This window comes from Mixophyes fleayi, chromosome 3 (assembly GCF_038048845.1).
Source record: "Mixophyes fleayi isolate aMixFle1 chromosome 3, aMixFle1.hap1, whole genome shotgun sequence".
In the NCBI taxonomy this organism is placed as follows: domain Eukaryota; kingdom Metazoa; phylum Chordata; class Amphibia; order Anura; family Limnodynastidae; genus Mixophyes; species Mixophyes fleayi.
In genome coordinates this window covers 147967141-147981965 of record NC_134404.1, presented here as the reverse complement: position 1 = coordinate 147981965, position 14825 = coordinate 147967141, and the positions used below count along the sequence as shown (strand labels likewise).

The 14825-nt window shown below is 42.5% G+C and overlaps 1 protein-coding gene across 19 annotated transcripts in view; it reads left to right on the top strand.

Annotated features, from left to right (window-relative positions):
• Positions 1-14825, top strand: part of DST (dystonin) — a 474923-nt gene that overhangs the window by 26922 nt on the left and 433176 nt on the right. For all 19 annotated transcript variants that reach the window (XM_075202543.1, XM_075202542.1, XM_075202533.1 and 16 more), the window contains exon 3: positions 6771-6962. In XM_075202543.1, the coding sequence (XP_075058644.1) occupies positions 6771-6962 (192 nt within the window). The remainder of the gene's footprint in view (positions 1-6770; positions 6963-14825) is intronic.

Genomic DNA, 14825 nt, shown 5'->3' with positions numbered 1-14825 from the left:
CCAATGGGGCAGGGACTGATGTGAATGAGTTCTCTGTACAGCGCTGCGGAATTAGTGGCGCTATATAAATAAATGGTGATGATGATGATGATGAAAGGGCGTCTAAAACACTGAATAAGTGACATAATGCGGAGCGCAGGCTTCTGACATACATACCTGCTCCTACTTGTCAGTGTGGCTATAATGTCACAGTCTGAAGGACAAAGGACTCCGTCAACAAGTCTTGCCTGCAAAATTAGGAAACAGCAGGGATGGGGGCACAACAGTAGAGAGGGGTGGGACATCGCCTCTTAGTGAGGGGGGCGTCAGCCCTGGGGGCAGATCTGAATTTACCCTTTTTGTTTCCCTTGGAAAATTTTTCTAACCACCCACACCCTCTTATTAAATCCTAGGTCTGCGAAGTCCAACTCTACCTCCTTAGTCAAGGGCGTAACTATAGCCAGTGGCGGAACTGCCATTGGTGCAACAGGTGCCGTGCCCATTGATATAATGGGGCCCACTGCATGGGGAACTAGCAAACTGTGGGCCCTGGTTTCCTCCTTCCCACTTTCCTGCACCTGGTCCCACAGCTTTCTAGTTCTGCCTCTGAATACAGCCATAGCAGTCCATGTGTCACAAGCAAAATATATCTGTAAGGACCTTGGGGTCTGCTTGAATTGGCACTACCTACAGAAGGCGCAGAGTCTAACAGAGCGGGAGGTTTTTACCAAGGACCCCCGCAAGGGGGTATGGACTTCCCGGCTGCCACTCTGCAGGTCGCAGTGCCCTGTGAGAGTGCTAGGCAAGACCAATAGGGAGAACCCAAATGTCCAGGAGAACAATAGTCTGCAGCAAGATTACCACAGGAGCCAGAGGGGAACATGTCCTGACAAGTAGGTAGACATAGAGATCTGGCACCTAGGCAATGCAGCGGGTGCTTCATATAGATAGAGCCAGCAAGCAGGGAAGGGTTGGCAAATTTTAGCCTGGGGGGCAAGACTCGACTCTGCAGCCTATTAGGAACATTTTAAAGGGAAAAAAATGCAGGTGGCCCAGTGACCCAGCCCAAGGTAGCCCACTATGGGAACAGCCCAGCCTGCCCCTGCCAGCAAGGCAATTAGTCAAAGTAATGAATGAATGAAGTTTTCAAAAGCTGGGTTCACGCATGCGCAGAACCACCGGTAAGATGGCGCCTACCAGTGAGAGCTGCGAGAGAGGGTAGCGGCTGCAGTCAGGCAGGTAGGAGCGGTGGACCCCAACTGAGTAGTCAGAGGGTCAGGAGCGTGACACGATCCAGTTGTTATGGAGTCTGGCAGCACAGCGGATCCTGTCCCAGAGAACAAACATCTGTCTTAATATACAAACTTAATATGGCTTCAAAACAAATGTATCCAGGCAGTTACATTATATTGAAAAAAAAAGGGTATAAAATTACTGTTTTATTAATACTGATCAATGTGCCAGATAACTGCTAATGCATTTAGTGCCTGCACCACTGGCAGGTATGACTTTATGATTGTGCATGTTGTGGCTGAGTCACTTTTGGCATTTGTTTTAAAACACACATAAATCGGGTATACGTATGCCGAAGTTCAGCAAGGAATGGATGTGGAGATACATGCGGTGATAAATACGAGTGTAGGTCCGCTCTGCTCTACTACACAAGACACTGCAGGATACTTCCAATACCTATGAGGACTATACAATCACAAAAGAGAGCTTAGAGCAAAAAAAACGAATTAATGTTACTTGTTCATTAATGATAATACATTAAAAAAAAAAAGTTTTTTGAGTCCCCCCACGAAATATATAATATGTTATGAGTGTCTATTGTACATAAAATACATTTTTACAGTTGCTCCTCATTGCAAACACATATAGCATGCATACATAGCCGTCATCACTAGTAATCAGCACTTTTGAGATGTCCACAGCTTGGACCGGACGCTGCTGCGTGCGCTCGAGATTGGTACGTCCTCAGTGTACATTGATTATGGGCAAGTGCCCCTTCCCCGCCTGTTCCCTCCCTGAAATCGGAAGCTGTAGTAAGTGTCCTTTGCGCTCGAAGATTAATTGAACGTTGCAGCGTTCTACGTTGTATGAGCTGGTTCTGGGCATGTGCAGAGTAATTATGTGGATTGTGCACACAAAATCGTTGTTTACATTCCTGGTTACTCTGTGTGAAGCGCTGCAAAATATATACGTTCTATTTAAATAAATTAATAAATAATAAATGGATACAATTTGTGATAATGATCACTAGGAGGCACAGAAGTTGATATGAGGTTCATTGCATTGATTTGGGTGCCCAAATTGCTTTCCAATGAAATTCTGTAAATTCCTTCTGAAAGACTGTAAGCCACCAATGAGCCAGTTGTACAAATGCAGTATACTAATCTGACAATTACCACCCAAAATTTACAGTGTGGTAATTCAGAAAGCCTCCAAGTTTGCTATGAGTGACACAATGTCAAGTGTCGCATGTTTTTAATGCCCCACTGGCGACCCTACGCAGAGCATCCACTGCTGACAAGAAGGAGAAGAAGCCAGCAGCTTTCTACATATGAGGCTGCTGACTACTGCTCCTCCAATTCAATGTAAAGGTGGGAGCATGGTACTTTAATATGATGTCACAGCCAAGCTCCACATTCCCAGCCTGAGGAGCAACAATGCTGCCCCACCTCCTATGAGAGTTGTGAGCCTGTGTCTATGTAGCAGATTGATTGTATTTGTGACTGGCAGCCATATTTTGTAGCCTCCAGAGAGATTTTGAAAAGGAGATAATGATTTGTAAAAGGACAGTGAGTTTCTTCTTTGGTCACCATTATTTAAATTGAAATGGGAAATAAGTAAATAAAAATAAATCGGGGTATTTTAGTGTGGAAGGTCTTGGCAAGTAAATGATTTAAATGTAAACATTCTCATTTTGCTAGTAGCCATATGGCATTGACTTATGTGCTAATGTAGCTTGCCATGATGCCAATCACACATAATCATGTGTCCTTATGCAGATATTGACATATTATTCTTATTATATTTGGGATTAACTTTTCGGTGCAAAGTGTCTTTTGTAAATACTGCATCAATATATAAACAAATAACTTTTTTCGATTTTTAGAAGATTCTTTTCAAAGGGATATTTTTAGATTACCACATGCATTAGCTCATCATAAAGTATAAGATGTACTATTTTTACAGAGCTTCCTGTAATAAATCCATTTTATCTACTTCCTCATTCCTGACTCTCCCAATGTCATGACCTTAGATACTATCTGCCTCTCTGTCCCAAAACACATCCAACCATCACACACACAATAATAGACACGACACCAAGCAGTGAAGAGAAAATGGCAACAGCCTTTTACCAATTTAAGAGGAGCGCAGTACCAGGGCAACGTATTGCCCACCAGGTCATGTCTGTCTAATCCACAAATCCTATTCATGTAGCAAACCAAATCCAGAATAATAACACATAATCTATGGGCTGAGAACCCATCCAGGACTGCCACCTAGCCAATCCTGGGATTCCCCCCAAACTGAAATATATATATTTTTAACCATCCAGCCCCACCTTAACTAGGGGCAACCACATAAGCTCCCTCTCCTTAACTCCAATGCAGGCTCTGACAAACAACTCACAATTCTACAAATATTAAAGTAATAAAATGTGTCTCTTTATTCATGTTCTCAATATCATCATCATTATAATCAACATTTATTTATATAGTGCCAGCAAATTCTATAGTGCTTTACCATTGGGGACAAACATGTCAATGTGTCTATTTTTATTTTATTTCTCTCTTTTTTGAATGAAAATTCTTTTCCTTATTCTTTAACTTTTTTTTTTATAAATAAAGTAACAACAACAGAGTAAGAACACGATAAATAAAATTATATAAAATTATAATGCACATATGAAAAAAACTCCTAGCTACAGCCCTACTGATCAACCCTTGCAATACCGCTAGCCGTGCCTCATTCAAACAGCAGGACCCACTGCAGGACCCATCCACCAGGGCTATACAGTACAGGTCATTGTCACGGCAATTGTCACAGTCACAGCCTCCCTCTCCCTCCTGTGCATCTCTACATATATACATTACTTATAACTTTCTTTTATACTTTTTTTTTTTTAAAAAAAATATCTTTTTATTCAATTTTTTAACAGAGATAAAAACATATATACAAATAACATGCAAGTTTGGGGAATGGGGGTAAGAGGGGAGGGAATAGGATGAACATCCAAGGAAATGATGAGGGGTGAATGGGAAGGGTAACAATATATAAGACTTTGTAAGAATCAAAATATATGATATTGTACAACATGCATAGTTTATGGTGGAACAACTTTTGTAACATTCCACCAAGTTTTAATTCAGGTCTTAGGTTATGTAGGAGATGAAACTAAAAGAATTAACAGCAGATATTCTCCACTTAGAATAGTATGTAGGAGAGTCGCCTTCTGTTTTGTTTGAGTTAGTTAGATAAGTCCAAGATGACCAAGTACATGAGATGTTGACAGGTATTTTGTGTAGTATTGTAGCAGATAGTGAAGGTAGGTCTGACTTCCAGTTGGAGGCGATTTGACACTTGGCTGCATTTCGGATATGCCCTATAATTTTTGAGTATGTCGTTGAGTATTCAGTATGGACCAGGGCAGAAGGGAGTATAGTTCCTTGTACAATTATATAAATAATCAGTAAAACATTTAGATATTCTGCATTGAGAACACAATTTCAGTCATTCTGTACCAAGAACTAATTTTTAAAAAATCAAATATGACAGAGGCTATAATACCTGCTCAAAACCAATGTCAAATTAAATATCATCCTTAGATTCCAGTAGTACAGCACTCACATTGGATAAATTGTTCATGGCCCTTTTAAATATTTGATAAAGTAAAGCATATAGATATGGTTTCCCATACATGGGAGACTTTAACGGGGGTGTTTCTCCAACTGAACAAATACAGTGCAAATGTGAAAAATAAAGGTGACTTTATTTAAATTCTTCATATATAGCTAAATTGAACAAAAAAACTGCAGTACTACGATTTAAAATGATTCATAGATAAATGTATTGAGGGGGCCTACAGTTTTAAATAAAATAGAGTGTCTTTAGGGGTATTTTGTGGCATTTTGGCCTTTGCACTCATGTACTCATGTTATGGTGTGACAAAAAGAATTATACTTTAAAAGCTAAAATATACATCTCTGTTTCTAGACATTATAATGTTCATGGAACATAAATATAGCAAATGTATTTACATTTAAAAATGAAGGTAAACATGTTTTTCTTACTTTTGGTGAATTTCTCCTTTATCTATTATAGGCTCCCAAAAGAAAGCCAAATCGCCAAACTGCCAAATCTAACTTCACAAAGCAGTTATAAAATTCTAATCAGTTTAAAGAACACATAGAACACATAACATCTCCACCCTCATTCATACATGGACCAAAGGAGATGTCAGTTTTGCTTAGTTTTAGATAGGTATGAGGTTTAATTTGGAAAATATACCCTTAGGAGTAGCAGCTGCCAACTAATCAGATTCTAGCTGTCATAAGATCAGTGAAGGGCAACAAGCGACCCAAGGGCCGAATGTGCCCCTCCGAGTATTCACTTGTGACCCTCAGCTCCTTCCTGCTTTGTTTGTTATAGCTTGTAAGACTTGTTTTAAATATTTAAATGCCTACTGATATGTTATTACAATAAATGTATTGTTTTAACTTGTTACAGGGATTAAAGGTAATGTACGGCCCTTTTGAAGGTAAGAGGGCTGATCAATGTGGCCCTTGAAGTGTATCAGGTTTCCCATCACTGTACTAGATAAATGATAACTAGAATCTGATTAGTTGTTATGGGCAACACCTCCAATTTTCCTTGTTATAACTTATAGTAAATCCACCCCTTAGAATTTATTATTTTTATTTGTAAAAAAAAAATTATTAAAAAAGTCCACATAGGGGGACTATTCCTTTAAATGTGAAATATTGTTCTCCAAAATGGGAGATCTTTGGTATTACCCAAAGTTCCCCCTATGATATGAATAAATAAATAATACAATTGTGGTCTTAATGTTGATGATTAATACATAAATGAATTATAAATGCCTTGCAAAAGTTTCACTTAAGAAATGTGACTAAAATGTGCAAAAATTGAGAACATGGGATGAATTTTTTTTTTATCACATGATATTTATATTAAATCTCTGTATTATATAGCAAAGGTTTCATAATGTTTGTATTATCTCTCTCCAGGCACACATCTAGGTTCTTGTTTTATTTGCTTTATATGTACATAAACTGCGTTGTTTGCTTTATCGCTTTGCATATTTCTATGTTATCTCACCTGCCTTCATAAAGTTTACAGTCAATCACTTGCTTCTTATTTTTTTTACATTTTGTTCTTTGCTTACTGTTAGAGAGAAAAGACTGTATTAGAAGCAATGTTGCTATTTTAGATACTGTTGTTGTTACTATTTAAATTGTAATGGGTTGGGAATGTGTCCCCAATATATCTGTAATTGGGAAATAGCAAAGATTTCAATGTATTTGAGTTCATTAATTTTGACACCTAAATTCCACTGCAATACGGCAGTGTACTGATAAATACCAGGATAAGAGACGTGTTTGAAGGTAAAGGTACACATTCATTTCTTGTAAACATTAGCCATAAATGTTTCCACTAGAGGATATGGGTGTTTGCATACCTTTACACTGGGTGTGCATTCACTTATTCACTCTGCATTTTTTACCTTGACAAGTAATGTAAAGACTCTTCCTTTCTTCTAGGGATTCAGGCCAAGTCCTCGTCACCTGAGGAGGTACGCTCGAGCCCGTGTTGAAGAGACAAAGCCTCTAGCTGAAGACCAGCAAAGTGAACAGGATACTTCTTCCACTGTGAGAAAAAGAAAGATCAAGAGAAGCAGTCGGGTCCAGCCTGAATTTTACCAGTCTGTGCAAGTGACACCCACTCGGAAACCGGTATGTATCCTGTGTCTACTGTACAACACCATAATACCTAGATGGTCTGGCCATGTGCACACTGACCAATATATATATATAATTAATGGAATAAGGGAACAAAATAGTAAATACAAACTAGTATATACTTATTGGCAATTATGCGTAAAGTGTTAGGGATGAATACAAATATCATAAACTCATAGAACAATCAGAAGAGGTCTTCACCTATAGCAGCCGCCTTTCCCGTAGAGCTGTACGCGCTCACAGGTAATTAGATGCCCCAGGTCTTAAACTCAGAGTAGTACAAGTTTATAATATTACTGCAGCGCAGACGAGGGCCTGATGGTAGATGGTAGCGAAGTCCAAAAACGGGCCTAGGTCAGAGGGGCAACAGCAGGCAGCGGAGCAAGGTCCAGGCAAGGGTCAGGGTCGGCAGAAAGGAGCGTATCCAGAGAACAGGCAGAGGTCATGGTCACAGGCAATCCAACAAAGTCCAGTAAGCAAGCCAGGAGTCATACACAAATAATCAATCAAAATAGCGCAGGAGCAGCAGGAAGGAGCAGGTCAGCAACCAGAGACTTGAAGCTATAACCGTCAGGGAGGCCAAGCCCTCCCTGACTTAAATACAGAGATAGGCCAATAGAAATGAGGGGACACACATGAAAAATCAGCCGAGAGGCTGTAACTAATTTTACTTATTGCGCAGGCGCCCGGCTGTCAGTTTAGCCAGGCAGCGGCGGGGAATGAAAGAAGCCAGAGGCAGCTGGAAGCGAGCCGTGGGGGCCAGCAGTGGAGCCGAGGCTCGTGACATAAAGAAAAAGCAATAGCATTGTGCACAGTCACAAAAATGTCATCCTTTGGCAGAATGTGGTTTCCAAATTTTGCTTCTAAAATGCTTCCCATACACATCTAACATTTAAATTAGTTATTTCTATATTAACATTTTTTTTATATAGTGTTTACAAATTACACAGAGCTTTACAGAGAATATTTAATTATTCACATCAGCCCTTGCCCCAGTGAAGCTTACAATCTATATTGCCTAACACATGGAAACACACAAACACACTTGTGTTAAGTTTGTCACAAGCCAATTAACCTACCAGCATGTCTTTGGTTTGTGGGAGGATACCGGAGCACCTGAAGGAAACCCACGCAAACATGGGAAAAACATACAAACTCCACACAGATAGGGCCCTGGTCAGAATCGAACCTCTAACTCCAGTGATGTGAGACAGCAATGCTGACCACTGTGCCACCATGCTGCCCAATAAATTAAAAAATAAATAATATCTTAAATTCATTAAGGAAACAATTTATTTATTACTTGCTCATATGTTTTGCACCCCTCATTTAAGAACTGATTCATTAAGAATCTTAACTTGAGAAACTTCTTATTTCAGTCTCCTGGACAAAACCATGTGACATGTGTGCTACATGAATAAACAGGCAGTATTTAACTTATGTGCAAAACAGAATACTAATTTGCACCCCTTGCATTGTAACATGGTTTTGTCCAGGAGACTGAAATAAGAAGTTTCTCAAGTTAAGATCCTTAATGAATCAGGCCCTCCATGAGCATGTGTATAGTTTGTCCAGTACCTATTCACTGGTAACTTGTTTACACCAACAGGTAGAACAGCTAGAGATACAGGGGGATAGAGAGCAGAGCATATTGTAAAACAGTATAACAAATCAAAGGTATAGCACCAATGCCATAAAAGATTATAAGGGAACAGTGTCTCTTGCCATCCTGATAGTACCTCCAGGACCTGGTTACCCAAAAGGCTGCAGCCTCGGTGCCCAGGCTTTTGGGGGTGCACAATATTTGGGGGTGTAAAATTGTGAAAGGGAGATGTATCAACTGAAATTGATTTTAAGATATAAGAGTATAGTTGTTCTCCAAAGTAAAAAAGATATATGAAAGAAAAGTGTAGTAAGGTTTTAATCATGACGTATTTCCATGATACAGACTGAAGACAATGAGTCATCCTTGGGCGGTTGCTTTAGGATATTCGAGTAGTAGAGACAATGATGGCTACATGGGCAGGAATGACAGCCCCCTCCCCTATCACATCTTAACCCTCAGCAGCGCTCGTTCACACCTCCGTTCTATACAGTTCTGCTTTTAATGAAAATGAAATGAGTGATAGAGATTGCTGTGACCCTTTTAAAAAGCGAGGTGGAGCTGAGTTTTGAAAACACTGGAACATAAACATTGGTGGTGGGAAGAATGAAGCTGGATTGTAAATAAAGGACCAGTTTGTTTTTACCATGTACGTATAGCCTGTCATGGAAGACGAGGGGGCGCTATTAGAGTATTAGCCTAGGGCGTCCTGATCCCTTAATCAGTCCCCGAGTACCAGTTGGAAGTTGGAATACTTCAATTATGGAAGTTTATAATCCAATAAACAAAAAAACTGACTCAAATTAGAATTGAACACTATAATACCTCCAAACTGTTCCTATTTTGGCGGGATGTACAGATTTGTGGGCCACAGAAGGGGTGTTGTTTAATGGGAGAGTGGGTGGTTTCTTTTTTCCAAATATGCCCATTTGTGTGCGTAGTTTGGGTGTAACTGGGCGTCGTTTGGGCATTTTATGTCACTTCCAGGCTTCTAAATGTTGGGAGCTATGCACTATGCCTTATTGAGTTACACATAAGTGTATTTGCATAACGCAAAAAATGCTCCTTGGCACAAAATTGATAGATTGTACATGCAGATCACATAAAACATGAAAATGCACGCATTATGGGCACGCAGCCCTTTTAGATGTGTTTTATTTTGAGTTACACGCATCTTGAAATATCTTTAGCCATGACACATATACTGTGCACTTGCATAAACAGCTTTTGGAGTTGATAACGCTGATTGTTGTATCTTTGCTCCAGATACACTAGATTCTGGATTTAAGGTTGCACTTGTTTTTAGATGTGTGTAAGGGAAAATACTGATCGCACGTGTGCAGATTCATCTTTGCTCATAAATGGAGCATCTATACGTTCAACTCTATAGCAGGCTCTACATTTCACTTTCATTTGTAATGATCGATATACTGTATACACAACCATGCAGATTGTGGTGTGACACAATGCACAGGGGCGGACCCAGACATTTGTCCTACCCCGGGCGATTTTAGGGGGGGGATTTAGGCCCCGCCCCCTTTCTGTGTTTTAAGGCTGCCGGCGGCTGCACAGTATGTGCAGGCCCGTTCAGCAGTGAAAGTGTGCTCTCCTGCTGCTCTGATTGTGTTTAAAACACAATCAGAGCAGCCGGGCAGCATACTGTCACTGCTGAACGGACCTGCACAGTGTGCAGCTGTCGGCAGCAAGCCCCTGGTAGGGGGGGCGATCACCCCTATCGCCCCCCCCAACCCCCCCCCCCCCCCCTGGATCCGCCACTGACAATGCACAGCATAAGCCAGATAACACTCTACTGGATTTCAATAGCATTAGGAAGTCAACTGAAAAACAGACAATTTTAGATTGTTACAGTGACAAAATTCCTACTCACATTACTGTTTAATACTAAAGAATAGACAGAGATACGTTGCCTGCATCGTAGTTAGTTTATAAAAGGCTGCCTTAGGAGGCTTGCATAGAATTTATGACAGCCATAACAACATGTAATGGACAGTCTATGTGTGCGTGTTTGTACAACACTACATAATTGTTTCCACAGAAAGAGTAATATGTTTTAACAAAATATAGAGTTGTGGTATGTCATGTGCAGAAGACTTAATCACATTATGGGCCTAATTTATAGTAGAACATGATTTTGTGGCATGAACAGAAACATAAAAATATGGCTACAGAGTTCAGTTATTTCCTGTATACTTTGAATTGTACTTATCTTAAGATACACCAGTAATTAACATCAACTTAACGATGATGACAGACGTTTAAATTTTGGTTAACCAGCTCTCATAGCCTTCATTCATAGCCTGGACTAGTTAGCAGCACTATTGTTGGCAACAAACAGCATGGGTCAACCAACATGAGACTATCCCAGGCTGGGCTGGTCCACTGTAGCAGGGAAACCCTCAGAGTGGGCTACCCCTGTAATACTGAGGACCAGCACTAAACTGGTCTGCATGATACTGAATTCCCCAGGGGAATTGGTTCAGCAAAAATTGTGTGAAAATAGCTTTCTGCTGAATAGCAGTGGGGCTCTTAATACCTCCCCCTGGCAGGTGGGGGTTGGGGGTATAGAGTTAAAGGTAGAAAAACATTACTTTTATGAGTGGAACTATGTCATAATTGCCTACTCTCCCGGAATGTCTGGGAGAATCCCGAAATTCTGGAAGTTCTCCCAGACTCCTGGGAGAGCAGTACAACCACCCACATACTGCCACTTCCTTAGTGAAGTGGGTGGGCCTTAGTGACACGACTGTCATCATGGCCCGCCCCCTGCTGCAATATGGTATCATTTATCAGAGAGGTGGGGCCTAACAACTTGATTTGCCTAGTCATGCTTCCAAGACACGGCAGTGAGATCACCACTCCCGGAGGCAGGGGCGGATCTAGATTTCTTTTAGGGGGGGAGGGGGGCGGTTTATAGATTAATCCTGGCTGCTCTCCTTCTCCAGTCACGGCTCCACCCCTGTCCAGTCCAGACTCCTGTAGGGCCTGTGTCCTACTACTATATGTCTCACAAATTGAGAGAACAGAGACTCAGTCACATCAGTCCCAGCCCTATTGGGGCAGGGACTGATGTCTAAATTCCCTAACATACACACACACACACACACACACACAGACCAAGAGAGACTAGGGTCAATTTTAATAGCAGCCATTTAACCTACTAGTTTGTTTTTGGAGTGTGGGATGAAACCGCAGCCACTTTTTACTTCTGACGATTACACTGTTGATTTGTGTTCTGACATCCACTGATTTGTATTCAAATGAACGCTCCTCTTACATAAAGCGCATCACTCCCCATAAATGTTCTGTTGGTTTAGTTTATAACTGGTCATGTGTATTTTAATAAACACTCTTTCAACATATGGGGGCATATTCAATTAGCTTACGGGATTGCGGCATCACACGAGCACACATCAAGTGCAATTACGGTACTGCAACATTGCAGAATTTCCTTTGCACCCCATAGGGGTGTAGCGGTATCAGGAAGAAGGCGAACGCACGTAGCCGCGATCCCGGAAGCTAATTGAATATTTCCCATGGCGTTTCCATCTCTATGTTCATCCCTATTATCCATACTTAATGGTTGATGAGATAGAGGTAAAAGTGCTAGAAATCAACATATAAAAAATATAATTGGTGATCAAATAAATAAAAGTGATATTGAAACATATGGACTTCAGTTGTGAGCTAGTGCAAATTATATAGTGACCACTTTATTAAAGTAAATGTAATGTAATATTTAATCCCTATTGTATAATTAAATAGCATTAATATTATTATTATTATTATTATTATTAATATTTATTTATAAGGCGCCACAAGGCATCCGCAGCGCCGTACAGAGACAAACAAAATTACAATACAATGGGAGACAGCACAGTACAGTAAACACAGCAACTCAGTAAGCTCAATGCACAGCTAGAGAGGGCGGGGAAGGGGGAGGGAGGATCCGCAAACGACGGGGCCCAAGAAGGAGGGCGCGGAAGATAGGGAGACCCCCAGGGGGAGGAGGGAGCGAGAGTGGACGTGGGGTGGAGGACCCTCGAGGAGGAGGGCTAAGTAGCTGGAGAGCAGAGTTAGAAGTGGTGGAAACAGGAGGAGAGATGGCCCTGCTCAGAGAAGCGTACAATCTAAGGGGAGGGGTGGACAGACAGAGAGACGCAGGCGAGAGAGGGAGAGTAGGGGGACAGAGGCAGAAGATAAGGTAGGAAGTTAAGTGGGAGACAGAAAGGCTTTAAGAAAAAGGTGGGTTTTTAGGGCCCGTTTGAAACTGGACAGATTAGGGGAAGTTCTGATGGAGGGAGGGAGCTTGTTCCAGTGGAGGGGGTCAGCGCGGGCGAAGTCTTGGATACGCGCGTGGGAGGAGGTTATAAGGGGGGAAGAGAGGCGACGGTCAGAGGCAGAACGGAGAGGGCGGGATGGAGCATGAATAGAGAGGAGGGTGGAGATGTAGGGCGCAGTGGAGTTGGCGAGGGCCTTGTAGGTGAGTGTGAGGAGCTTAAAGAGGATTCTGAAGGGGAATGGGAGCCAGTGAAGGGCTAGGTAGAGGGGGGAGACAAAAGAGGAGCGGCGAGAGAGGAAAATAAGCCTAGCTGAGCGTTAAGGACGGATCGAAGGGGATCAAGATGAGAGTGGGGGAGACCAGTGAGGAGGAGGTTGCAGTAGTCCAGGCGAGAGATGATCAGAGAGTGGATAAGGCATTTGGTGGCATCTTGGGAGAGGAAGGGCCGGATGCGAGCGATGTTGCGGAGCTGGAAGCGGCAGGATTTAGCAAGAGAGAGGATGTGGGGGCCAAAGGAGAGAGAGGAGTCGAGGATGACACCAAGGCAGCGAAGTTGGGGGACAGGGGAGATAGAGGTGTTGTCGACAGTGATGGAGAGGTTAGAAGGGGATGGGGTATGAGAGGGAGGAAAAACTATGAGCTCAGTTTTGGCAAGGTTAAGTTTGAGGAATCGAGAGGACATCCAGGAGGAGATGGCAGAGAGGCAGGCGGACACCCTAGAGAGGAGGGAGGGAGAGAGATCAGGAGAGGAGAGGTATAGTTGAGTGTCGTCAGCGTAAAGGTGGTAGCTGAAGCCGAAGGAGCTGATAAGTTCACCCAGGGAGGAGGTGTATAGAGAGAAGAGTAAGGGTCCCAGAACAGAGCCCTGAGGGACCCCGACTGGAAGGGTGGATGGGGGGGAGAGAGACCCAGAGGTGGTGACAGAGAAGGAACGGTGAGTAAGGTAAGAGGTGAACCAGGACAGGACTGGGCCGGAGAGGCCGAAAGACTGGAGGGTGTGAAGGAGGAGGGGGTGGTCAACGGTGTCAAAGGCTGCAGAGAGGTCAAGGAGGATGAGAAGGGAGAAGTGGCCCCTGGCTTTTGCAGAGAGGAGGTCATTGGTGACTTTAGCCAGGACAGTTTCAGTGGAGTGGAGGGGGCGGAAACCAGACTGGAGAGGATCAAGGAGGGAGTATTCAGAAAGGTAGGAGGTGAGACGGCTGCAGACGAGCCTCTCGAGAATTTTGGAGGCAAAAGGGAGAAGAGATATGGGGCGATAGTTCGAGAGAGAAGTGGGGTCGAGATTAGGTTTCTTAAGAATGGGGGATACGAGAGCATGTTTGAAGGAGGAGGGGAAGATGCCAGTGGAGAGGGAGAGATTAAAGAGGTGAGCGAGGTGGGAGCAGGTGGTGGGGGAAAGGGAGCGAAGAAGGTGGGAGGGGATGGGATCCAGGGGACAGGTAGTGGGGGGGGAGGATGAAATGAGAGAGTGGACTTCCTCGCCGGTGGTGGGACGGAAGGAGTGGAGGGGAAGGTGGTTGGGGGGGAGGACAGAAGAGTGGGAGGGGTGGAAGAGAGAGTGGAGGAGGATATTTCAATGTATAAGAATAATATGTATTCTTTTGTTTATTCTTTAAATATTGTCTCTTATTCTTTTTTTATTTTATTGTTTTTTCATTATATTTATCTTTTTCTTCTCTTCTTTTTCCTCTTATTCCTTATCGTATTGTTTAATAGTATATAGATCCTTTTCGTATTCATGTTTCTTTTTTTAATTTTTTAGTAGATGGCAGCTTTGTTCTGTAGTTTAGAGGCACTGTCCCATCGCACTGTCAGCGGCAGTGTGATGGGGGGGATTGCCCCAATAGCCCCCCCCCCCTCCCTGGATCTTGCTCTGCCCGGAGGGGAGATCTGAAATGTGGTCAAGTATGAACTATAAAAGGCACAGCTAATACTGATAGCCATTAAATGTGCT